General features: G+C 42.9%; 1 protein-coding gene across 4 annotated transcripts; it reads right to left on the bottom strand.

Annotated features, from left to right (window-relative positions):
- Positions 1-17,980: 17,980 nt before the first annotated feature.
- On the bottom strand, positions 17,981-26,464 carry zbtb14 (zinc finger and BTB domain containing 14). 4 transcript variants are annotated; one of them, XM_055633721.1, is made up of 3 exons: positions 26,296-26,394; positions 20,900-20,996; positions 17,981-20,681 (listed from the first exon to the last, which is right to left on the bottom strand). In XM_055633721.1, the coding sequence occupies exon 3, from the start codon at positions 20,663-20,665 to the stop codon at positions 19,340-19,342; it is 1,326 nt and encodes a 441-aa protein (XP_055489696.1). In that variant the 5' UTR covers positions 20,666-20,681; positions 20,900-20,996; positions 26,296-26,394; the 3' UTR covers positions 17,981-19,339. The 4 variants fall into 4 exon arrangements, with proteins under 4 accessions (XP_055489696.1, XP_055489695.1, XP_055489694.1 ...); XM_055633720.1 differs by lacking the exon at positions 20,900-20,996 and having other exon boundaries at positions 26,296-26,464; XM_055633719.1 differs by lacking the exons at positions 20,900-20,996; positions 26,296-26,394 and adding an exon at positions 25,913-26,239.
- Positions 26,465-27,135: the final 671 nt, after the last annotated feature.

Here is a 27,135-nt window from a genome sequence, read left to right on the forward strand (position 1 = left end):
GAGGGAACGGGTCCTTTTCAGAATGGCAGGCAGTGGCGAGTGGAGTGCCGCAAGCCTCGGTGTTGGGGCCACAACTGTTTACCATATACATTAATGATTTGGAAGAGGGAATTAGGAGCAACACTAGCAAGTTTACGGATGACACAAAGCTGGGTGGCAGTGTGAAGAGTATGTTAGGAGGTTGTAGCGTGACCTGGACAGGTTGAGTGAGTGGGCAGATGCAATATAATATAGATAAATGTGAGGTTATCACTTTGGCAGCAAAAACAAGGGGGCAGATTATTATCTCAATGGGGTTAGGCTAGGCAAGGGGGAGGTACAGCGAGACCTGGGTGTCCTTGTACACCAGTCACTGAAAGTTGGCGTGCAGGTACAACAGGCAGTGAAGAAAGTTAATGGAATGTTGGCCTTCATAACAAGATTTCAGTATAGGAGTAAAGAGGTTCTTCTGCAGTTTTATAGGGCTCTGGTGAGACCACATCTGGAGTATTGTGTACAGTTTTGTTCTCATAATTTGAGGGAGGACATCCTTGTGATTGAGGCAGTGCAGTGTAGGTTCACGAGATTGATCCCTGGGATAGCTGGACTCTCATGTGGGGAAAGATTGAAAATACTAGTCTTGCAGATCATTCTCAATGGGGACTGGGTGCTCAATGGGGACTAGGGCTCTGGCACAAATGATCTACTGTAGGTAGGGTGAGCACCCACAGAAACATGGTGAACACGGGGGAACAAGGCAAATGGTTTAAAAACAGGACCTGGTGGGGGTGGAGGGGTAATCTTCAGATTGTTCCTGGTGCTACATGCTGCTGAGGGCAAGAACAAGAAGGGAGGACAGGTGAAGGCCTGGCTGCGGAGTTGGTGGAGGCGGCAACTACTCAAATTTTGGGGCCGCTGAGATCCTTGTTGGAGCCGAGGTGACCTGTACAAGAATGCAGACCAAAATGCTGGAGAAACTCAGCGGGTGAGGCAGCATCTATGGAGTGAAGGAATAGGCAATGCAGGGCTGCCAGCTCTCACGCATTGAGCGTGAGAATCACTCTTTTGGCCAAATTCTCACGATGGTCACAAATTTCTCACGTGATCAACGACAATTTCTAAACTTATATCCACTGCATGGGCTACGAGTGTTGGAGAGCCGGGGCAGAGGGCGGTATGGATGCAGAAGTAGCGGTGGGGACAGATGCGGATGTGAAGTCTGGGCTCGCGAGTGTTTGCCGGGCTGGCAAGTCGCTCACTGCAGCTCCGGCCATGGATCTACCTTAGTGCAAGAATCACGGGCCGACGGAGGCGTCGGAAGCGTTGCACCGCTGCCGTGAGGGTCTCTGTGCCGAATTCGCCCACGTGACCGGCATGGATCAGGCTGCGGCTTGGTGCATCCTGGAGGACAACCAATGGCTGCTGAAAGTATTCAGAATGGCGTTTATTGTCATTTAAACATAGGTTCACACGAAGTTATGTTTTCTGCAGTCATAACAACAACAACAACAACAAAAAACACACGATTAACACAATTCCACACAAACATCTATCACTGTGAATCCCCAAATACCTCCTCGCTGTGATGGAAGGCAAAAGTCTTACCTCTTCCTTGTTCTCTGTTCTTATTCTTCGCCCAAGCAGTCAAACTGCTGCATCGATCTGACCGAGGCTCTTGATGTTAGAACCACCGGGGGGCGATGGTAAGTCCCGTGGCCGTTTAAGCCACGCCAGGCGATGTAAGGCCCTGCTCCGGGTCTATTTAAACCCCCCGATTCGGCGGGCGGTTTGCCGTAGCGGGAGCTCCGAAAACATAGAAACATAGAAAAGCGATCTCCCACCAGGGACCCACAAGCTCCCAATGTTACCGACCACAGGGCCTGCAGCCAAAGCCTCCGAGCTCTGATGTCGGGCCCGCAGCCGCACGCCGAAAAAGCGCTCCACATGCGAGTCCGCATGCTCTGTGACTGGAGCCCCAGGTCGATTCCGATTGGGGGCCGCCGGCTCCACGATGTTAGGCCCACCGACAACGGAGACAAGACAAGGAAAAAGTCGGGTCCTCGTACGGGGCAGAGATTAAAAATTTCCCCCGCCATCACCCCCACATATACACAGCTAAATAATAATATAAAAACTAAAACCAAGACGTTCACCTAACAGGACAATAAGAAAAAAAGACAGACGGACTGCAGAGGCCGCTGCCTCGAGGCGCAGCCATCTTGCCATTGGGTAGAAACGGTGGAAGATAGTGGCCTTCAAATGGGGGTGGCTGGAGAAAGCATCCTGCTTGACTGCTAGAATTTCACTTGCACTAACTGCAGGAAACATGTTCCCAATGTTGGGGGAGTTCAGTTACAGTTTAAGAATAAAGGGTAGGCCAGTTAGGACTGACATGAGGACAAACTTTCTTTACGCCGAGTGTTGTGAATCTGTGGAATTCTCTGCCACAGAAGGCAGTGGAGGCCAATTCACTGGATGTTTTCAAGAGAGAGTGACATTTAGGTCTTGGGGCTAGCAAAATCAAGGGATATGGGGAAAAACAGGAAAGAGGTACTGATTTTAGATGAACAACCATGATCATATTGAATGGCAGTGCTGGCTCAAAGTGCTGGCCTATTGATGCATCTATTTTCTATGTTTCTATGCTTGAGTATATGGCAATAAAGCTCGACCACTTGATTTTGAAGCATTCATGCATAATGGAGATATAATGTGGTCATATAGTAATACAGTGCCAAAACAGGCCCTTCGGCGCAACTTGCCCACACCCACCAAACCCCTACACACGGCTCTAAATCCCTGTGAACTCCTGTAAACACCTCAAAACCCATGTAAACATCTCTAAAACCCTCTCTTAACTCCTGTAACGTCACTAAACACCTGTAAACCCATCTAAACCCCCCTGCACTCCTATCAAAATCCTCAAAACACCTCTAAACCCCTGTAAATCTTTCTAACCCCCTAATAACAGCTCTAAACCCCTGCAATCCTCCCGAAGCCTCTCTAAACCCCTGTAAACTCCTCTAAACCAATCTAAACCCCTCTAAACTGCCTGTAAACCCCTGTAAATGCGTCTAAACCCCTGTAGAGGTTTCTCCATCATCAAAGACCCCTACCACCCATCGCATGACATTTTCTCCATCCTGCCATCTGGGAAGAGGTACAGGCGCATTAGCTGCAAAACCAGCAGGATGCTCCTCAGCTTCTTCCCACAGGCTATAAGACTGCTAAACGGACTTTGCCCCCTGCCAAAGTATCGCGCACCAACCACCAACCTGGACACACTGCAGCAGAGCCACTGTTGTGCCGCTGCCGATCAGAACGCCTGTTGAATGTTTAGTAGAGTGTTAAATTTGTTCATGATACATGTATTTTTATTCCTATTTATTTCTAATGCACACTGAATGGATACTGGTTGAGCGACGTTTTTTTGTTTCCTCTGGGTATGTGAATACTCAGGAAATGACAATAAAGATATACAATACAATACAAGTAAACCCCCTTAACCCCATGTAAACCCCGCTAAACCCCTCTAAACACCTCAAAACCCCATAAAGGTATTAAAAAGGTAATTACTGGCTGGATAATTCAGGCCAACAGGTAGACTGGTTAATAATGGAGAGAGAGGATTGTTCGCCTTTTAATATAGGCCGATTCTCCTCTCTCCAACAAATTTGAAGAACACACTATATGATAAAAACCCGATTATTCACAGCACTCTGAATCTGGAGACAAGAAAAATCAATTTTTAAACTAAGAAATGTATCTCTTCTTTCAACAATAGCCAATAACCCTTTGGTCAAGCCATCTATTATAGATTATAATGTTTACATATTGGGAAAGATTAGGAATAAAAAAACTTGGAGATATTTACGAGATGGGAACTCTTCTCTCATTTCAAGAATTACAGTCGGAATATCACCTGAAAGGTAATCAATATTTCAGATCTTCAAATTCGAGACTATCTGAAAACATATACCCAAGACTACCAAACTTTGCTACCAGATATATTAGACGAAGGTATGAATAGAAACTCAGAGTCAAACAACTTAACATCATATTTGTACAACACCCTTCTAAATATAGAAATCCCATTGTCAGAAGCTATTAGAAGAGACTGGGAAGAGGAACTAGGCCTAAAAATTCTAAAGGACAGATGGGAAGAAAATCTTTTATATATACACAATTGTTCGATTAACGTTAGACATACGTTAATTCAATTTAAAATACTGCATAGACTCTACTATTCAAAGTCTAAATTGAATAAGATCTTTCCAAATGTATCTCCTATTTGTGACAAATGTCTCCTTCAAGAAGCAACTATAACACATTCCTTCACCTCTTGCATAAAATTACATAATTTTTGGAGAGGAATTTTTGAAATTCTCTCAAAAACACTAAAAACAAAATTGGACCCCGACACGGAATTGATTATTCTAGGAACGTCAGAAGCCTGCTCTAGCTCAATATTTCAAAGACTTTTCTCAACGGCCTGATAACGGTGAAAAAACAAATACTCAAATTTTGGAAACACATCTGTCCCTACTCTTAAAATGTGGATTACAAACATCTCTGAAACGCTACATCTTGAAAATATTAGACTGTCAGCAGAAAAATCAGCATTTTTCGAAGACATAGACACCATTCATTGATTTATTACAAAGGTAGTATGGTGCAACACAATTATGGAGTTAAATCTAATTACGGGTTGGGGAGGGATGCGAGGCAGGTTTTGCGAGGCACCACCTTTTGTTTTTCTTTCTGTTTTCGTCTTTTTATTTCTCTACATCTTCCTTATTTCATTTACTTACTCACTCTTTGGCTACACCACTTTGGTAGTCTAGGGGTTCTATCCTTGCACATTCCACTTTTCCACTTGCTTTTTCTTTCTTCTTTTCTCTCAACTAGCTAAAATCAAAATTGAAGCTGTACAAAACCTGTATTATGTCATATGTCGCTGGTTATATTTTTGTACACGTGCTTCTAATAAATAAAAAAAATTTTAAAGTAGAAAATCAAGTGGTCGATCTTTATTGTCATATACTCAAGCATAGAAACATAAAAAGTAGGTGCATCAATAGCCCATTCGGCCCTTCGAGCCAGCACTGCCATCAATATGATCATGGCCAAAGATCCTATAGCAAGATGGGCTACTCCTGCGTTTTTCCCCGCCCATTTTAGTAACCGGAACCTACCCGACCCAACCCGACTCACAGTGTAATCCAAAGATCTTATAGCAGAGGTATAGGATCTTTGGTGTAATTCTGTTCACACCTGTTAATTCTTGTCAAGAATAAAATTTGACTCTGGTAATTGTCTTTTTTAATGTTTTTTAAATCATTTCTTTTAAAATGGTTCATAGGCTGTGTTTGAGTTGATTTTGTATTAACCGGAACCTACCCGACCCGACTCGCAGGGTAATCAACGTTGCGGGGGAACAGCTTTTTCGTGTGATATAAGGTTAGATTCATAATTCTGTTAATTCTTGTTAAAGAATAAAATGTTTATAAATTTTGCCTCTGGTAATTTTCTTTTTTTTTTTTTTAATATTTTATTTTATTAGAAGTAAGTACAATCATATGGCACCAAAGTGCCTAATATATATTTTCTACAGCTTCTTTTTTTTTTGTTATATTAAAGAAAGATTAGAATAAACAAAAAAAATTAGATAGTAAAGGATAGAAAGACGTGCGATATATAGTGTGTGAAGAAAAAGAAAAAAGACGAATGAGTGAAGAAAGTTGAGAAAAAGAAAATAGAAAAAAGAGAATAAAACATTAAAAAAAAAAAATTTGGCCAAATGCGTGATTCTCACGCTCAATGCGTGAGAGTTGGCAGCCCTGCATCACCTATTCCTTCCCTTCATAGAGGCTGCCTCACCCGCTGAGTTTCTCCAGCATTTTGGTCTGCCTTCTTGTACAGGTCACCTCGGCTCCAACAAGGATCTCAGCGGTCCCAAAATCTGAGTAGTTGCAGCCTCCACCAACTCCGCAGCCAGGCCTTCACCTGCCTTCCCTTCTTGTTCTTGCCCTCAGCATCATGTAGCACCATGAGCAATCTGGAGATTACAATCCCTCCCCCCCCCCCCCCCCCCGAGGTCCTGTTTTTAAACCATTTGCCTTGTTCCCCGTATTCACTATGTTTCTGTGGGTGTTCACTCTAGTAAATAATTTGTGCCAGAGCCCTAGTCCCCATTGAGCACCCTTTCCACATTGAGAATTATCTGCAAGCTGAGTGTTTCCTCACATGACAGCCCCGCCATCCCAGGGATCAATCTCGTAAACCTATGCTGCACTGCCTCAATCACAAGGATGTCCTTCCACAAATTAGGAGAACAAAACTGTACACAATACTCCAGATGTGGTCTTACCAGAGCCCTATACAACTGCAGAAGAACCTCTTTACTCCTATACTGAACTCTTGTTATGAAGGCCAACATTCCATTAGCTTTCTTCACTGCCTGCTGTACCTGCATGCCAACTTTCAGTGACCAGTGTACAAAGACACCCATGTCTCGCTGTACCTCCCCCATGCCTAACCTAACCCCATTGCGATAATAATCTGCCCCCTTGTTTTTGCCATCAAAGTGGATAACCTCACATTTATCTATATTATACTGCATCTGCCACGCATCTGCCCACACCCTGCAACCTCCTAACATCCTCTTCACAGTTCACACTGCCACCCAGTTTTGTGTCATCCGCAAATATGCCAGTGTTGCTCCTAATTCCCTCTTCCAAATCATTAATATATATGGTAAACAGTTGCGGCCCCAACACCGAGCCTTGCAGCACTCTACTCGCCACTGCCTGCCATTCTGAAAAGGACCCGTTCACTCCTACTCTTTGCTTCCTGTCTGCCAACACCCTACCCCCAATACCATGTGTTCTAATTTTAGTCACCAATCTCCCGTGCGGGACCTTATCAAATGCTTATGAAAGTCTAGATACACTACATCCACTGGCTCCCCTTCATCCATTTTACTTGTCACATCCTCAAAAAAATCCAGAAGATTAGTCAAACATGATCTTTCCCACCACTGAAGTCAGGCTAACTGGTCTGTAATTCCCCATTTTCTCTCTCGTTCCTTTCTTGAAGAGTGGGATAACATTAGCTATCCTGCAGTCCGCTGGAACTGATCCTGAATCTGTTGAACATTGGAAAAAGATCACCAAGGCGTCCACTATTTCTAGAGCCACCTCCATAAGGACCCTGGGAATTATCATCCTTCAGTCCCATTAGCCTACCCAATACTATTTCTCACCTAATGAAAATTTCTTTCAGTTCCTCTACCCCCTTAAATCCTCTGTCTTACAGTACTTCTGGGAGATTGTTTGTGTCTTCCTTAGTGAAGACAGATCCGAAGAACCTTTTAAACTCTTCTGCAATTTCCTTGTTCCCCATAATAATTTCACCCGTGTCTGCCTTCAAGGGACCCACATTTGACTTTGCTATTATTTTTCCCATAACATATCTAAAGAAGCTTTCACTGTCCTTCTTTATATTCCTGTCCAGCTTCCCCTCAAACGTCATCTTTTCAGCCTGTAATGCCCGTTTTGTTTCCTTCTGTTGTCCTATGAAAGTTTGCCAATCCTCTGGTTTCCGGCTACTCTTTGCTGTGTTATACATCTTTTCCTTTAGTTTCATTCTATCCCTAACTTCTCTTGTCAGCCGCAGTTGGCTCCTACACCCCTCAGAACCTTTCTTCCTTTTTGGAATGAAATGATCCTGCGTCTTCCGGATTATACCCATGAAATTCCTGCCATTGCTGTTCCACTGTTATTCCTGCTAGGATCCCTTTCCAGTCTACCTTGGCCTGCTCCTCCCTCACGCCTTCATAGTCCCCTTTGTTCAACTGCATCACTGACACTTCCGATTTAACCTTCTCCTTCTCAAATTGCAGATTAAAACAAACCATATTATGATCACTACCTCCAAGCGGTTCCTTTTCCTCTAGTTCTCTTAATATATCTGGTTCATTGGACAACACTAAATCCAGAATTGCCTTTTCTCTGGTCGGCTCCTTACAAAAGAATCCATCTCGGAGGCATTCTACAAACTCTCTTTCTTGGAGTCCTGAACCAACCTGATTTTCCCAGTCTACCTGCATATTGAAATCCCCCATCACCACAGTGGCATTACCTTTGTTACATGCCAGTTTTAACTCCTGCTGCAACTTACACCCTACATCCGGGCTACTATTTCGGGGTCTGTAGATAACACCAATTAGTGTCTTCTTGCCTTTGCAATTCCTCAACTTAACCCACAGTGACTCTATGTCGTCAGTCCCTATGTGTTCCCCTCGCAGGGGTCTGAATTCCATAACTGAAGGACATAATGGGTTATCGGGGCTGTATGTTGTGACAGACAGCCTGACACCTTGCATGTCATTTTAATATTACACTTATCCCATCCCTCTGGATATTCTGGATTAATAAATTAAGGTTTTGTCAACTAATTACAAATCAATAACATTAGGCAACTCCGAAACACGAAGCGCTGAGCATTGGGATTCAGGCATCACGGACAACTGGCCTCAGTTCCCCGCTCACATCATGTATGATTTCTTTTTTTAAAAAAATATTTTTATTAGAAGCAATGTACAATAATATAAAGCATGAATAACATAATACATTTCATGTACCACTTCTTGTTTTTAATTTAGTAGTAATAAAAGTAACAAAAGCAAGAAAAAGAGAGAAAGAGAAAGGTTAAATAAAGTAGTGATATTGATAGTTCATGAAAGAATAGAGAGAAAGAGCTCCTAAAGATGTAAAGCCCGAGAGAAAAAACAAAAGGGAGAGATGGAACAAAAAAAAAGAGATAGAGAAGAAAAAAATGATATGATATGATAATGATATGCCATTTATTGTCACTATACATGTACAGTGAAACGAAAAGCTGCTCATACCAAGTGCATACAAAAAATTTTACACAAAAAACAAGAAACAGAAAAAAAAACAAAAAAACAAAGGAAGAAGGGGGGGGGGGGAGGGGGGATGGGGGGGGGGGGAGTGGGTAGGTGCACAATTTCTGCGGCGCTACATACATATATACATCTATACAGATGGAAGTCCGTGTTGGACAGTGAAGTCAGTGCATGTGTGAATTAGAATTAATAGTAGTTATAATTCTCGGAAAGCAACTATTCCTGAGTCTATTTGTCCTGGATTTGATGCACCTATAGCGCCTTCCAGAGAGCAGCAGGTCGAACAGTCCAAACGCAGGATGGGAGCTGTCTTTGATGATCTTCTTTGCCCTGCTAAGGCAGCGGGAGGTGTAGATGTCCATCAGGGAGGGGAGAGGGGCAGCCAATGATCCTCTGCGCTGTCCTAGTTACCCTCTGAAGCCTCTCCCTGCCTGCCATGGTGCAGCTGCCATACCATGCTGTAATGCAGTATGTCAGCAGGCTCTCGATGGACGAGCGGTAGAAGGGATATACCTTGAGCAAATCAACGATTGGATGAACCAGAATTTTCTCCAATTAAACAAAGAAAAAAGTGAAATAATTGTTTTTGGAGCCAAGGAAGAACGATTAAAAGTTAGCACCCAGCTTCAAATGGTAATGCTAAAAACAACAAACCAAGCCAGAAACTTAGGAGTTGTCATGGACTCAGACCTGAACTTCAACAACCACATAAAAACAGTCATAAAGTCAGCCTACTACCACCTAAAGAATACATCAAGGATTAAAGGACTTGTGTCTCAGCAGGATTTGGAAAAACTTGTCCATGCATTTATCTTCAGCAGGCTCGACTACTGTAACAGTGTCTTTACAAGTCTCCCTAAAAAGTCGATCAGACAGCTGCAGTTAATTCAGAACGCTGCTGCTCGAGTCCTCACTAAGACCAAAAAAGTAGATCACATTACTCCAGTTCTGAGGTCTTTACACTGGCTTCCTGTCTGTCAAAGAATTGATTTCAAAATACTACTGTTGGTTTACAAAGCACTGAATGGTTTAGGGCCAAAATACATTTCTGATCTTCTGCTTAGCTACGAACCACCCAGACCTCTCAGATCATCTGGGACAGGTCTGCTCTGTGTCCCCAGAGTCAGAACTAAACATGGAGAGGCAGCATTTAGTTTTTATGCACCACATATCTGGAACAAACTCCCAGAAAACTGCAGGTCTGCTGCAACTCTCAGCTCTTTTAAATCTAGACTGAAGATTTTTCTGTTTGCCGCTGCCTTTCAGTAAACAATACAATTTATTAATTACCTATATTGCACTGTAACTTCTATTCCTGGTTTTATTCTATTTTAAATATTTTATTTGATTGCTTTTAATTTTGTAATTATTTTATCTGAATGATCTAATAATCGTTTTACATCTAAATGCCATTTCATATGTGTTTCTTTCCAATGCTTATAATGTTTTATGTAAAGCACTTTGAATTACCTTGTTGTTGAAAGGTACTATACAAATAAACTTGCCTTGCCTTGCCTTGCCTTGCCTCGCTTCGTATTTTTACACACCCGGTCCTGAAACAGTTGATTTCTAAGGTTATGCTTGTAATAAGTCGGGAAAGGGAGACCAAATCTTTAAGAATTGGTCTTATTTGCCTGATGGGACGAATCTCATATCTTCGAGATGTAACATTTCAGACATATTTGAAATCCACATTTTGAGCATTGGCGTGGGTGCATTTTTCCAGAATTTAAGTATACGTTTTTTTTTGCCGTTATAATTGAGGAGGCACTTTTGGAACGAAGTCAGCTTACAGCCAGCCGTCTTCCATTGTTCCGAAAATAATCAGTTCTGTATTGGGGTTCAATTTTATTTTAAATAATTTTGTGAAGATTCCAAAAATTTCATCCCAGTTTTATGCAAGAGACAAAGGAGTGTACTATAGTTGCATTTTGAGATAAGCATTTATCACAGATGGGAGAAACATTTGGAAAAATGTTATTCTGTTTAGTTTTCGAGTAATATAATCTAAGTAAAATTTAAAATTGAATTAAGTTATGTCTTACATTAATCGAATATTTATGTACATATAGCAAGTATTTTTCCCATCTGTCTTTCAAAATTTTTACAGCTAGTTCTTGTTCCCAGTCCATTCTAATTGCATCTGATGATGGTATTTCTATATTTAGAATGATGTTACACAAATATGATATGAGAGTGGTGAATCTCTGGAATTCTCTGCCACAGAAGGTAGTTGAGGCTAGTTCATTGGCTATATATAAGAGGGAGTTAGATGTGGCCCTTGTGGCTAAAGGGATCAGGGGGTATGGAGAGAAGGCAGGTACAGGATACTGAGTTGGATGATCAGCCATGATCATATTGAATGTCGGTGCAGGCTCGAAGGGCCGAATGGCCTACTCCTGCACCTATTTTCTATGTTTCTATGATATTAAATTAATTGATTCCACCTTTCTGTTCATTCCTTCATCTAATAGATCTGAGGTCAAAGTGATATTCGTGTATATTTTTTCAAGTAATCTCGGATTTGAAGGTATTTAAAATATTGATTACTTTTCAGGTTGTATTTTAATTGTAATTGTTGAAATGATAAAAGGTTTCCCATTTCATACATGTCTCCAAACATTTTAATTCCTATTCTTTCCCAATGGGTAAACGTTTTATCAATAATAGATGGTTTAAACGATGGATTATTAACTATTGGAGAGAGAAGCAATAGATTTCTTAATTTGAGAGTTAATTTTATTTGTTTCCAAATTCGTATTGTACTATGAATAATTGGATTTTTCTTGTATATTATATTATTCAGTTTTATCAGGGAGAGAAGGATCGCTCCTATATTAAAAGGAGAACAATCCTCTTTCTCCATTATTATCCAGTCTACTTGTTAGGCAGACGTATCCAACCAGTGAATTACATTTTTGATATTCACTGCCCAATAATAGTACAAAAAATTGGGGAGTGTCCCACCGAATTCTTTAGGTTTGCACAGGTGTCTTCTTTGAATTCTATGTGATTTATAGTCCCATATGAAATTTGTGATATCAGAGTCGAGTTTTTTAAAGAATTTTTTAAGTAAGTATATTGGTATTGATTGAAATAAATACAAAATTTGTGGGAGAAAAATCATTTTTATAGCATTTATTCTGCCTAAGACATCGGAAGTGTTTTCCAAAATTTAATCAACGCATTTAATTTAGTTAAGGGCATATAGTTTGCATTAAATAAAGATTTATATTTTCTGCTAATTTGGATACCCAGATATCACAAATTTTCTGTTTCAATTCTAAAGGCGAAATTTAAAAGGTGTGTCGGCTCTTGAGGTTTTATCGTCATAATTTCGCTTTTGTTCCAGTTTATTCTATATCCTGAAAAGGAACCAAATTCTTCTATTAAGTAGATGTATGATTTCAATGTTTTTAGCTGGAAATATTTTTAAGAGGTAACTTTTTAAGAGGTAACGTTTTCCACACAAAGGGTGGTGGGCGTACAGCTGCCAGAGGAGGTAGGTGAGGCAGGGACCATCCCAACATTTAAGAAACAGTTCAACTGTTAGGACAGGTTTGGAGGGATATGGACCAAAAGCAGGTAATGCTCCTCAAGCCACCTCTAAACCCCTCTAAACCCATCTAACGCCCTCTAATCCACACAAAACTGCTCCAAACCCCTCTAAACCCGGCTAAACCTATCTAAACCCCTCTACATAGAAACAGAAAAAAAGTGCAGGAGTAGGTCATTTGGCCCTTCGAGCCAGCATCGCCATTCATTGTGATCATGGTTGATCGTCCCCAATCAATAACCCATGCCTGCCTTCTCCCCATATCCCTTGATTTCACTAGCCCCAAGAGCTCTGTCTAACTCTTAAATCCATCCAATGATTTGGCCTCCACTGCCCTCTGTGGCAGGGAATTCCACAAATTCACAACTCTCTGGGTGAAAACATTTTTTCTCACAGTCTTAAATGACTCTAAGACTGTGGCCCCTGGTTCTGGACTCGCCCAATATTGGGAACATTTTTCCTGCATCTAGCTTGTCCAGTCATTTTATAATTTTATGTTTCTATAAGATTCCCGCTCATCCTTCTAAACTCCAGTGAATACAAGCCGAGTCTTTTCAATCTTTCCTCATATGACAGTCCCGCCATCCCAGGGATCAATCTCGTGAACCTACGCTGCACTGCCTCAATCACAAGGATCTCCTTCCTCACATTAGGAGACCAAAACTGGACACAATACTCCAGATGTGGTCTCACCAGAGCCGTATACAACTACAGAAGAACCTCTTTATTCCTATACTGAAATCCTCTTGTTATGAAGGCCAACGTTCCATTAGCTTTCTTCACTGCCTGCTGTACCTGCACGGCAACTTTCAATGACTGGTATATGACCAGGTCTCGCTGTACCTACCCCTTACCTAACCTAACCCCATTAAGATAATAATCTCCCCCCTTGTTTTTGCTGCCAAAGTGAATAACCTCACATTTATCTATATTATGCTGCATCTGCCACACATCTGCCCACTCACTCAACCTGCCCAGGTTACCCTGCAACCTCCGATCATCCTCTTCACAGTTCACACTGCCACCCAGCTTTGTGTCATCCACAAACTTGCTAGTGCTGTTCATTCCCTCTTCCAAATCATTAATCTATATGGCAAACAGTTGTGGCCCCAACACCGAGCACTCCACTCGCCACTGCCTGCCATTCTGAAAAAGACCTGTTCACTCCTACTCTTTGCTTCCTGTCTGCCAACCAATTTTCTATCCATGTCAACACCCTACACCCAATATCATGTGCTATAATTTTAGTCACCAGTCTCCCGTGCGTGACCTTATCAAAGGTTTTCTGAAAGTCTAGATCCACTACATCCACTGGCACCCCTTCATCCATTTTACTTGTCACAACCCCCAAAAAACCCAGAAGATTTGTCAAGCATGATTTCCATTTCATAAATCCATGTTGACCTAGACTAATCTTTTTACTGCTATCCAAATGCCCCATTATTACCTCTTTACTAATTGACTCCAGCATTTTTCCCACCACTGAAGTCAGGCTAACTGGTCTGTAATTCACACTTTTCTCTCTCGCTCCTTTCTTGAAAAGTGGGATAACGTTAGCTATCCTCCAATCCACTTGAATTGAGAGAACACTGGAAAATAATCACCAATGCGCCCACTATTTATGGAGCCACCTCCCTGATGACCCTGGGATGCAGACCATCAGGCCCTGGGGATTTATCATCCTTCAGTCCCATTAGGCTACCCAATACTATTTCTCGACTAATGAAAATTTATTTCAGTTCCTCTATCCCCTTATAGATCCTCTGTCCTCCAGTACATTTGGGAGATTGTTTGTCTCTTCCTTAGTGAAGACAGATCCGCAGTACCTGTTCAAACCTTCGGCCATTTCCTTGTTACCCATAATAATTTCACCTGTGTCTGCCTTCAAGGGACCCACATTTGACGTTGCTACACTTTTTCCCTTAACATATCTAAAGAAGTTTTTACTGTTCTTCTTTATATTCTTGGCCAGCTTCCATTCGTACAGTCTGAAGAAGGGTTTCAGCCCCAAACGTCACCTATTTCCTTTGCTCCATAGATGCTGCTGCACCCGCTGAGTTTCTCTAGCATTTTTGTCTACCTTCCATTCGTACTTCATCTTTTTAGCCGTATTGCCCGATTTGTTTCCTTCTGTTGTCCTATGAAAGTTTCCCAATCCTCTGGCTTCCGGCTACTTTTTGCTGTTATACATCTTTTCTTTTAGTTTTATTCTATCCCTAAATTCTCTTGTCAGCCACGGTTGCCTCCTACTCCCCTCTAAATCCCTCTGACCCCTCTAAACCCGTGTAAACACCTGTAAACCTATCTAAACCCGCTAAACCACTCAAAACACTAAACCCCTCTAAAGCCATCTAAACCACTCTAAACATGTCTAAACCTCAAAGCCGCTCTAAAGCCCTCTAACCCCCTCTAAACACATCCAAAGCCCCCAAACCCCCTCTAAACACCTCCAAAACTCTCCGAAACGCAGATATAACATATGTGGTCACAAAAAGCTGGAGTAACGGCGGGGCAGGCAGCATCTCTGGAGAAATCCACGCGGTCACGGGGAGACGGCGGCCGTGGTCGGAATCTGTGAGGCAGCAACTCTACCGCTGCGCCAATGTTTACTGGTGCCCTCCCCTAAATCCCCATTTACTGGTGCCCTCCCCTAAATCCCCATTTACTGGTGCCCTCCCTTAATCCCCTAAATCCCCATTTACTGGTGCCCTCCCCTAAATCCCCATTTACTGGTGCCATCCCCTAAATCCCCATTTACTGGTGCCCTCCCCTAAATCCCCATTTACTGGTGCCCTCCCCTAAATCCCCATTTACTGGTGCCATCCCCTAAATCCCCATTTAATGTTGCGCCCCCCTAATTCCCCATTTATTAGTTCCCTCTCCTCTCAAATTACTGAGGCGCTCTTTTCACACGCTCGCAAAAAAGTGCGAGCCTGCTGCGAAAAGTGCGAGCGTGGCACCAAAGGTGCGAGAAGTACGCGCCGCCAGCGAAAAATGCCAGCCTGGTCCGAAACAGTGCGAGCTGGTGCGATAAGTGCGAGCCTGGTACTAAATGTGCGAGCCTGGTGTGAAAAGTACGAGCCTGCTGCAAAACCTCGCCCGCAAACTACGAGCCGGGCGCACAAGCTGCGAGCCTGGTGCGAAAAGAGCGAGCCAGTAAATGGGGAATTAGGGGCAAAGATCTGCTATAGGATCTTTGATTAGGGGAGCGCAACATTAAATGGGAAATGAGGGGAGGGCGCCAGTAAACAGCGGCGCAGCGGTAGAGTTGCTGCCACAGACCCGGGCTCGATTCCGACCACGGTTTGTACGAGAAAACTCCCCGTGACCGTGTGGATTTCTCCAGAGATGCTGCCTGCCCCGCTGACACTCCAGCTTTTTGTGACCACACATGTTATATCTGCGTTTCTGAGCTCAAGCTATCCAGCACGATGGCACAGCGATAGAGTTGCTGCCTTACAGCGCCAGAGACGCGGGTTCAATCCCAACTAAGGGTGCTGTCTATATGGAGTTTGTACGTTCTCTCCCTGACCGCGTGGATTTTCTCCGACATCTTCGGTTTCCTCCAAACTCCAAGGACGCGCAGGTCTGTAGATATACAGGTTTAAATGTAAATTGTCCCCAGTGTGTGTAGGACATCGTTAATGTGTGGGGATCGATGGTCAGTGCGGACTCGCACACTTCCTTTTCGAGACCCTCTTCTCCACAGATGCTGTCTGTCACGCTGGGTTACTCCAGCATTTTGTGTCTATCTTCGGTTGAAAGCAGCATCTGCAACTCCTTCCTATGCGAAGCTATTCTTAGTCTGGACGTTTGAGGGGTTTAGAAGGGTCTCGGGGTGTTTAGAGGGGTGTAGATTTAGAGGGGGTTAGGGAGTTTAGAGGGATTTAGAGGGGGTTTGAATTGTTCAGAGGGGTTTAAATGGGTTTAGTGTAGATGGGTTCAGAGGGGTTTACAGTGGTTTAGAGGGATTCAGAGGCGTTCAGAGTGGTTTAGAGGGATTTAGTGGGGGGGGGGGGAGGGAGGTTTAGAGGGGGTTTGAAATTGTTCAGTGGAGTTTAGATGGATTTAGAGGGGAGTAGATGGGTTCAGAGGGGTTTACAGGGGGTTTATAGTGGATTAGAGGGGTTCAGAGGCTTTCAGTGGTTCAGAGCGGTTCAGATGGGTCTAGATGGGTTTAGAGGTGTTTCGAGGGGTTTAGATGGGTATAGAAGGGTCTAGATGGGTTTAGAGGGGATTATAAGCGTTTAGTAGGGTTCAGGTGGGTTTGGAAGGTTTTAGTGGGTTCAGAGAGTTGGAGGGGTTTGGAAGTGTTCAGAGGGGTTTAGACAAATTTAGAGGGGTTTAGCGGGGAGTTAACATAGAAAATAGGTGCAGGAGTAGGTCATTCGGCCCTTCGAGCCTGCACCGCCATTCAATATGATCATGGCTGATCCCACTCAGTATCCCGTACCTGCCTTCTCTCCATACCCCCTGATCCCCTTAGCCACAAGGGCCACATCTAACCCTCTTAAATATAGCCAATGAACTGGGGTTAGAGGGGTTTAGAGGTGTTTAGATTTGAAGAGGGCACCTTTACCTTATATCAGATCCCTGTGTTATTCCAGGCGGGAACGGCCATGGATTAAGAGGTGTTGAAAAAGCTTAAGGGCCTGTCCCACTTGCCGATTTTTTCAGCAACTGCGGCATAATTGACTGACGTATCATGTCACCGAAAAATACGCGGCGTGACGACGTATGACGCAGTGTGATGACGTATGGCGCGCGCGGTATTTTTTCAAGTGTCGCCACCACTTTTTTGTCACTGCTGGAGTTTGAAATGTTCAAAATCTTTTGGCGACACTGATCTGACGCCGGCAAAATCGCCAAGTGGGACAGGCCCTTTAATAAATTGCTGCAGTGTGTCTTGATAAATGGTACACAGCAACCAGGATATCCTCATGGTGTCATTAATATTTAAGATTATGCATAGGACATTGTCACATTTTGGAAGTATGCTGGTAAACAGAAAACAATCTCATTCCTGATCTCTGCCTCATCAAAATTGGAATGGCCTTGAGGACTCGGAAGGCAAGTTAAGGCCCTCTCCCACTTTCCCGAGTTACTCACGGACTCTCCCGAGTTTTCCCCTTGATTCGAACTCGGGGAATGTCGGTAGCGAGTCCGTAGATGTTTTGTAGCGGCTCATAATGCCAGCCGTAGGAACTCGGGGCATCAGGTAAGTCGGGATGTTTTTTCAACATGTTGAAAAATGTCCACGAGTTAAAAAAAGGCCAGAGTACCTACGAACGGCTATTACCGTAATTCTCCAAGTTTGAATCAAGGGGAAAACTCAGGAGAGTTTGTGAGTAACTCGGGAAAGTGGGACAGGGCCTTGACTCATTGGAGGATATCAGCATCTGTTCTTTCATGATACAGTTTTTATGTTAAGTTCCTGGTCAATTGTAGGGGTTTTGATGAGGTAGGCAATGGTGTGAGAGTTCAACAGCAGTAATGAATCCAAAACAGACAAAACCCAGGTTACAAAATGTTTATATTTTGATTTGAAAGACGTTTAACAGATATATGTACATTTTCTGAGAAAATTAAGCTAATTTCAGACCAACGACAAACAGAACAAAAAATGATGAAATAACCTCTCAACATTGTAGGTTCACGGGCTAAATACCAAACATTCGTCCAGACTCTGATCTCCATTTTGAATAGAAGCACGTTTCAATGTTTACACCACATTGCTAAGGTTTGACACATGAACATAGTGCACTGTCACGGATTGAGCTTTAAACACTTTGATTTAATCATCCAATTTATGCATAAAAACGTAATCATATTTACTAAACTTTGTGTTGTGCTATACAATTTAATCTGCACTTATAACTACCAATTAACATTACAATTATTTGCATTTAGTTAAAAATTATTTACACACCAATATCAAAAATGTTCACATAAGAATTATCAGTAGATATTTCTCTTAAAGAGTTTTAAAAGAGATACAAGTACTGACAAAAAGTTAAGAACAACAGTGTTGCATTGAATTTCTAAAATAACGTGCTGCTGTAAAGGTTCTGCTGCTATTTAGCCAATTGCGGAACTCAAGCTTTAGCCTGATAAAGAAAATATTGAAAGTAAATCTTGGATTACATCATATTCTCTGATAAAAAGTACCAAACAATAAAACTAAGCTTTTATTTTTACAGAATATGCGTGTACAACTAATGCCTCTTGCGCCACTTGCTACTGGTACGAAGAAAGATTAAGTATTCTAGGCTATATAAGTAAATTGATATTCTGATATTCTTAAAGTTTGGGAAAAATAAACATCAGGAGTTATTCCATTATTTTAAGAATACTTAAAACTCAAGTGTAAAGATTCCTCTCACCAAATTAGCAACATTCTAATCGGCAAATGTACAAAGGATAATCAAAAAACCCGACATGCTGAATCCTAACCCTGAAGAATTTTAATCCTAATGACTAATTTCTTACCAGAATATAGTTAACTAGACGGTGGTGGCAGACCAAAACATTAAAAGCAACTTTACTAAAAAATTAAAACTGTAATACATCACTCAAAATAATTATATTATTGCACCATACAGGGATAAAGGCATTAAAGACACTTGAAATATTCAATGACATAATTATTATGTTGTCCCAAGTGGTCAACCCTACTAAAATCAAATCCTTATACAGTGCAACAATTTATACTAAATATATTAGATTATATACTCAAGACAGAAAAAATTAGCATTCTTCATACAAATTGTAAAAAGGAACAGAATTTAACAGAAAAATATATAAGGGTCACCTTTGCTAATGCAGTTTTCTATGTTATTATGAAACAAAAGAGGAATATGAACATCGACAATAAATTAACTACAGGCTATAGTTTCCAGGTTTTGCTCAGTTTCAGCTGCCATTGCTGCAGCTTGCAATTGCTCAGTCTCACTGGCAATCACACTTGTGGGTACTTGTTTGCGTTCACTGTGCATATTATTTTCATGCCTCTTTAGATCAGAAGCTTTAGCAAACGCTTTAGTGCAGGAACCACAAACAAATGGCTTCTCACCTCGATGCCTCCGTTCATGGTCTTTCAGATGAGACTTGTGCTTAAAAGCTTTGTCACACATGTGACATGCAAAGGGTCTTTCATTACTGTGGACTCGTTCATGTTTTTTTAGGTCAGGAGCACGAATGAATGATTTGCCACACACATCACACCCATAAGGTTTGAAGCCTGTATGAATTTTGAGATGTTCTTTCAAGTGAGCTTGTGTGGTAAAAGCCTTTGAGCAGATGTCACACACAAATGGTCGATCAGCAGAATGTAACTTCTCATGTTTCCTCAAACGTGTTTCGTCAGTGAAAGTCTTACCGCAGGACTGACAACTGAACTGCTCCCTGTCTCCATACAACAAATATTCAAATTTCACATCAGTATTTGCTGTCCAACCTGGTGCCTGTTCTTCCTTGACTCCACTCATGCTATCATTGAATGCAAGAGTTGGAGGAGGCTGAGGAGCCACATCCTTGGGCTCAGTTGATTCCATGGTTTCTACTTCAGAACCAAAGCAATTGACTTTTCGAACTTCTTCACTTCCAAGTTCTTTCAAAATAGCTTCCTGAACACGCAGGCCATTTGCTTGGGTCTTTCCGTCATCAGGATTAGGTACAGTTTCGTCTACTGCCTCTTCTGACTGTCCTTCAAGCTGATCGCCTATTTCTTCTATCTCTTCGTCTGTGCTATTTACTGAGGGCCGGTGGATCTTAGCACTTATACTGTACGGGTATCGAGTTTTTCGCCGTGCTGCATTCTGTTGAGGAGAAACATCACGCTTCTGAATACATAATTTATCTAAGAATTTGATCCCAAGGATTTGTCCTGAAGACATCATCAAGTTCACATCTTCTCTCTTCACAGAGATTTTGGCAGTGTACATATAATTCAATACTTCTTCAAATATATCCGAACGCAAAAAATCAATCTCAATCACCGAGGAACTATCAACCTCCAATTTTTTAAATAATTTCTTGAAGTAAGTGCTACATGCTGCCAATACACATCTGTGTGCCCGGAATTTAACATCTTCCACCACAATGGCTATGTCACAGAACTCCCCTTCTAAACGTTGTTCATTCAATGTTTTCAGGAATGCATTTTTATGTTCATCGTCATTGTATTTAATCGCTTCACCCATTGTGCACTGTAAACAACTGGAAAAAGAAAGTTTAGAAAAGGAAAGAAAGTAACTTCAATTTCTGCAGATAACCAATAAACAGTATGTATTTTGATGATCCATACCCTATAATGCAGCATTAATTATTGTTCATAGGAAAAGAGGCATCTTAAGATGTTTTCTTATATACTTGATAATCACTGTCCCCATAACATCTTATATAAATCGACCAGCACGGCTCCCGGTTTTACATACTTTTACATTTTGTGATTACATTTCTGTTCGTCAGCATAGCTTCTATATGAAGTCACCAATTCCTGTGGCTCCAATTTGAATTGCTCTTTAAATGTGCCTGCAGTAAAATGCAAGCACCATCATTAAAAAAAATTAAAGCTGAAAGATTAATCGGACGGGTGATTCAATAGATATGAAATTGGCTAAAGCATAAAAAGCAAACCAATAGTCAACAGTGGTTTATCAGATGTAACAAAAGTATGCAACTGATTCCCCCGTTGCAACAGGACACAAACAAACTTGTCCAATGGGCAGATGTATAGCATATAGCAACGGAGAGGTTGAGAAGGAGTTTCTTCCCAGAGGCTATTCGGACTGTAAACTCCTATCTCACCAGGGGCTAACTTTACTGAACATTTTTACTTACGCCCACAATATGTAAAAGAATATGTGATTGTGTTTATAGTTTGTTTGTTTGTCTTTTTGCACAAAAGTCCGCGAGCATTGCCACTTTTCATTTCACTGCATATCTCGTATGTGTATGTGACGAATAAACTTGACTTGACTTGATATGACGTTTAAGGCAGAAAGATCTGAGATAATGCATTTTCATTGGAAAAATTTGGAAAGTCAAAATAGAATAAAGGATATTATTCTGTAATAGTGTTTTGTGACAGTGTAACAGGTGCAGTGTCCTGGGAGTCTATGTGCAAAAATCATTTAATGTGTCCAGGGCAGGGTGAGAAAGCAGTTTAAAAACATATAGACAATGCTGGGTTTGAGAGAGCCCAGAAATTATTTATTACAATGGTACCTGGGATGAAGGACCACTGTTACAAGGACAGGCTGAGGGGACATTTGATAGAAATATATAAAATGATATGGGTCCAGTGGATGTGTTTCTCTTGATGGAGAAGTTGAGGACTAGAGCCCACAGGTATTAAACGTAGGTATGCGAGTCAAATGAGATGGAGGAACTGAGTGAAATCCAGATTAGCCGGGAAGTGGTGTTAGGTAAATTGAATGGATTAAAGGCCGATAAATCCCCAGGGCCAGATAGGCTGCATCCCAGAGTACTTAAGGAAGTAGCCCCAGAAATAGTGGATGCATTAGTGATAATTTTTCAAAACTCTTTAGATTCTGGAGTAGTTCCTGAGGATTGGAGGGCAGCATAATGTAACCCCAATTTAAAAAAATGGAGGGAGAGAGAAAACGGGGAATTACAGAACAGTTAGTCTAACATCGGTAGTGGGGAAACTGCTAGTCAGTTATTAAAGATGGGATAGCAGCACATTTGGAAAGTGGTGAAATCATTGGACAAAGTCAGCATGGATTTATGAAAGGTAAATCATGTCTGACGAATCTTATAGAATTTTTCGAGGATGTAACTAGTAGAGTGGATAAGGGAGAACCAGTGGATGTGTTATATCTGGACTTTCAGAAGGCTTTTGACAAGGTCCCACATAAGAGATTAGTATTCAAACTTAAAGCACACGGTATTGGGGGTTCAGTATTGATGTGGATAGAGAACTGGCTGGTAGACAGGAAGCAAAGAGTAGGAATTAACAGGTCCTTTTCAGAATGGCAGGCAGTGACTAGTGGGGTACCGCAAGGCTCAGTGCTGGAGCGGCGCCGTGGGCCAGGGATAGCATTGTCGACCTGCGGTTAAAGTCGGTAGATCTGTCCGCTATAACTGAAACTCATTCTAAAGAGATCCGTAATAATGAGGTTTACTGTATTCCAAAACCATTTAATTGTTGCCTGAACCATTCTACATTTAATTGATAATCGTCTGCTTTGATTTGTCGTTTTCACACCTTACCCTTCCATATCTCTAGTTTCTCTCTCGCCTCTCAGTCTGAAGAAGGGTCTCAACCCAAAACTCTACCCATTCCTTCTCTCCAGAGATGCTGCATTACTCCAGCAATTTGTGTCTACTTTTGGTGTAAACCAGCATCCGCAGTTCCTTCCTACACTAGTTTCCCCTCTCTTGCCTTGCTCCATTTTTGAACAGAAGAGAAACATTTGCAATTTTTAAATCCGCTGGGACCACTCCTGACTCCTGGTTCGGATTCTAGGACAAAAATGTCAGAGATATCCACAATCTTTAGTAAACGTGGTTTCCCCCTGCTGTTATAGATGGATCCCTCACTTGAGTCCTGCAGTTCTGCTCTTGCTCGTCTTTCCCCCACATGGAACAACAGAGTTCCCCACATGGAACAACAGAGTTCCCCAGATTCTCACCTTTCACTCCACCAGCTGCATTTGACAACACATTATACTCCGACATTTCTGTCACCTCCAAAGTGACCTCATCCTCACTAATTTCTTCCTTCTGCAGAGACTGCTCCCTCCACAATTCTTAGTTTATTCATCTCTTCCCACCCAAACAATACAATACGGTTTTATTAGTCACATTGCACATAAAGTGCAAGTGAAATGAATTTGCCAGCAGCGGTACAATAATAAAGAACACACAAACACACAAAAAATTTAACACAAACATCCACCACAGCATTCATCACTGTGGTGGAAGGCACAAAAATTGGCCAGTCCTCCTCCATTTTCACCCGTGGTCGGGATCTCGGGGGAAACCACACGCTCCCCAGGTACTTTCCCCTGCAACCACAAGAGATGTAACTCCTGACCCTATACCTCCTCCCTCACCTCCATCCTGGGACCCCCGCAGTCCTTCCAGGTGAGATAGAGGTTCACATGCACTCTCTCTAACTCATCTCCTGCATCCAGAGTTCCTGATGTGGCCTCCTGTACATTGGAAAAACCAAGTGGCTCGGAGACTGTTTCGCTGAACACGTGCACTTGGTCTGCCAAGGCCTTCTGGATCTCCCAGTTGCTAATCATTTAGCTGCTCTTCCCATTACCAAACTGAATTTTCTGTCCTGGGCTTCTTGTGTTGCTGCAGTGAGACTACACGCAAAGCGAAGGAACTGCATATTATATTCCTCTTGGGTTGCTTACAACCCAAATGGCTGAACATTGAATTCTCCAATTTTAGGTAACTACAATCACCCCCCCCTTCTTCCACAGCCCACCCTTCATTCCCCCTCCCTAGTATCCCGCCAGGACGCATAAATTTCTCTTATCCTCAGGGCAGTGGAAGCCAATTCTCTGGATGCTTTCAAGAGTTAGATAAAGCTCTTAAAGATAGGTGACTCAAGGGATATGGGGAGAAGGCAGGAACAGGGTACTGATTGTGGATGATCAGCCATGATCAGTGAATGGCGGTGCTGGCTCAAAGGGCCGAATGGTCTCCTCCTGCACCTATTGTCTATCCTACCTACATTCCTTTCTCTAGCTTCACAATTCAGAACTCTTCATTCGTTCTGTCTCACACCTTGTTTTTTCACCTCTGGTCTTTGTCCAACTATCTGCCTATCACCCCCCCCTCAATTGTATCAACCTATTACCTGCCAGATTTTGTCCGACCCTTCTCACTTCCACCTTTCTTCCCCTCCCCCTGTAATCAGTCTGAAGAAGGGTCCCAACACGTATTGTCACCCATCCATATTCTTTACAGACGCTGCCCGACCCACTGAGTTACTCCTGTACTTTGTGTGTAGGAAAGAACTGCAGATGCTGCTTTAAATCTAAGGTAGACACAAAATGCTGGAGTAGGCAGCATCGGAACAAGCTGCATCTCTGGAGAGAAGGAATGGGTGACGTTTTGGGTCGAGACCCTTCTTCAAACCTGTACTTTGTGTCTTTCTTTAGTCTAAAGTGTTACGGGGCAGCTCAGTGGCATAGCGATAGAGTTGCTGCCTTACAGCGCCAGAGACATAGGTTCGATCCTAATTATGGGTGCTGTCTGTACGGAGTTTGTATGTTCTCTCCATGGCAACGTGGGTTTTCTCTGGGTGTTCCAGTTTCCTCCCACACTCCAAATGTATACAGATCTGTAGGTTAATTGGCTTTGGTAAAAATGGTTACATTTTCCCTTGTGTGCAGGACAGTGTTAGTTTACAGGGTGATCGTGGTCGGCGCACTCAGCTGAATTCAGGAGTAGGCATTATAGGGATCTGAGAGACAACATCTTGAACAATGTGGAGAGCTTTGGCTACCCGAGGAAGAAAATACCAGAGATGCTGCCTGTTCCGCTGAGTTACTCTAGCTTTTTGTGGTGGAATGGTGGAACAGGATTGCTCTAAGCTATGAGAAGACATTGAAACCATAGTCCGAAAGGAAATATATGAATGGGATACGGAAAAAAGCAACAGCCATTGATTTTATTGAACGGTAAACTGGGGTAAAGGGCTGAGTGGGCTACTCCTACTATTTCTTATGCATAGCGGGGTCTCAATCCTGCGAGGCTAGAATAGTATAAATTGCTCTGTAGCTAATACCCATCAGAGCGTGTGGAGTTCTTGGTGGATTAATAATAGATGCCGCGAATTCCCCCTTATTTACGTGTCCATTCCCATCTCGATTCTCCGCGCCCCCTCCCCGATGCAATAAACAGTAGAGCCACAGGGCGGAGTGTCTCCGTGGTGAAGCTCCAACACAGTGCACTCTCCAAGCAGCGACATGCACTGCGCTCATTGCCGCGTCTTCAAACAGCTCTTCCCGCGTCCCTGTCGGGATCGCGCGCTTCCCCGCCGTTTTTTATTTTGCATTTTACTTATTGCAGTTAGCCATGCCCCGGCAATTACCGATTTCTATAATTTTAACAACCTGGATATCCTTCTCCTATTACATTAATAAGGCAAATCTGATTTAACATTTTAAACGTAAAATTAAGCATTTAATATTTTTGTTACAATGTGGTCAGAAAGCTTTAGTTCTACAGAGAATAGGTTCTAGATTTATTCAAAGCGAATTTTAATTTTAATTGGAAGCTCAATTTTGAAAAGTGCACGTTTCGATTCCGTTTGTTGATCTTGAAATGCACACTGACAGGCTGCGTATTAAAAAATCTGCAGGGGAGAATGTACGCTCCGGGGAGAGTGGCCGCATATTCGGCTTCTGAATATGAATGCAAAATCGTTGCAATAAAATGGACAAGTCCCTTCCGTTCACCTCGCCCTTTGCAATGCAGCCTCCGCGGATCGCGCTTGCACTACCGGCGCGCCCGCCCGCACTGTCACGAGTACAGCTCCTTCTCGCAGACCAGCCATCTTGTTACAGACCGCGTTCACTTTCTGCTGCTCTCGACCTGCTACAGTTGCTCGCACCCTCCAACCCAAGTGCGAGGCCGATTAGTCGCCACATGCATTTTGTGATGCGGATGGAGGAGGAAGAGAAAGAGAGAGAAAGAGAGAGAGAGAAAGAGAGAGAGGGGAAGAAACTCGAGCCCGCCCGGCGCCTGGTTGCCGCGCTGGGGATCCGGGCTCGGGCAAGCGCGCGCGCCGCCGCTGCCGCTGCCGCTGCCCGGGGACGGCGATGCCCTGGCGCCGCCTTACCTGAGCCGGGCTCGCGCCGCGCCGCGCTGCACCGCTCCGCTCCCGGGGCTGCAGACGGGACGGATTATCCGGGGAGGATAAAACAGCGACGTCCGTGCAACAACTTTGTGGCCAATGTGGACGCTCGCCGCCTGCCCCAGCCCCAGCCCCAGCACAGGCGAGGCTGACGGAGTGACGCGCTGCGCAAGCACGGGGCGGGAGCAGGAGCAGTCGCGGGCATCAGCCGTGCACGCGCGCGCGCGGGCGGGCACAGCGCACGGGCCCGCGCATATTGAGATTTATGCATTCATATATCTCAACTATCAGTATCCCCAACTGCATGCATTCTTTATTTCTCGACTATTGGTATCTCTCGAATGCACTGCAAGCATTCTTAATTCTCGACTTTCGGTATCGAATGCAAAAATGAAGGCAAGAAGCAAATAAAAATGTAAATGATTTACATTTTTTAATGATCTTCAGAATCTGGGCATCATATAGAAACAGAAAATAGGTGCAGGAGTAGGCCATGCGGCCCTTCGAGCCAGCACCGCCATTCAATACGATCATGGCTGATTATCAAAATTCAGTATCCCGTTCCAGCTTTTTCTCCATATCCTACATTTATTGCTACACCCTTGAATGTCTTAAGAAACTGATTTGTTTCTTGCGGTGCTGCAGAACGTTTGGTGAAGTTATAACTATGGTGCAGGTGATTTCCTGGATTTAATCCTCAAGGGTGAACAGCCGAAAGTGGTAGTGCATGTCGGCAAAAACGATGTCGGAGAGAAGGGGATGAATATTCTGCAGTGTGACTTTAGAGAGCTCGGAAAAATGCTGAAAAGCAGGACCTCCAGGGTT

The sequence above is a fragment of the Leucoraja erinacea genome, chromosome 4 (assembly GCF_028641065.1).
Source record: "Leucoraja erinacea ecotype New England chromosome 4, Leri_hhj_1, whole genome shotgun sequence".
Lineage (NCBI taxonomy): Eukaryota > Metazoa > Chordata > Chondrichthyes > Rajiformes > Rajidae > Leucoraja > Leucoraja erinaceus.

Excerpts from the sequence above, each read along its gene's own strand:
- zbtb14 (XM_055633719.1), bottom strand. The coding sequence starts at position 26,010 with ATGGCTGGTCTGCGAGAAGGAGCTGTACTCGTGACAGTGCGGGCGGGC. Across the intron at positions 20,682-25,912 it reads GCTGCATTGCAAAGGGCGAG|TTGTTTACAGTGCACAATGG; the intron begins GTGAACGGAAGG and ends TTCTTTTTCCAG.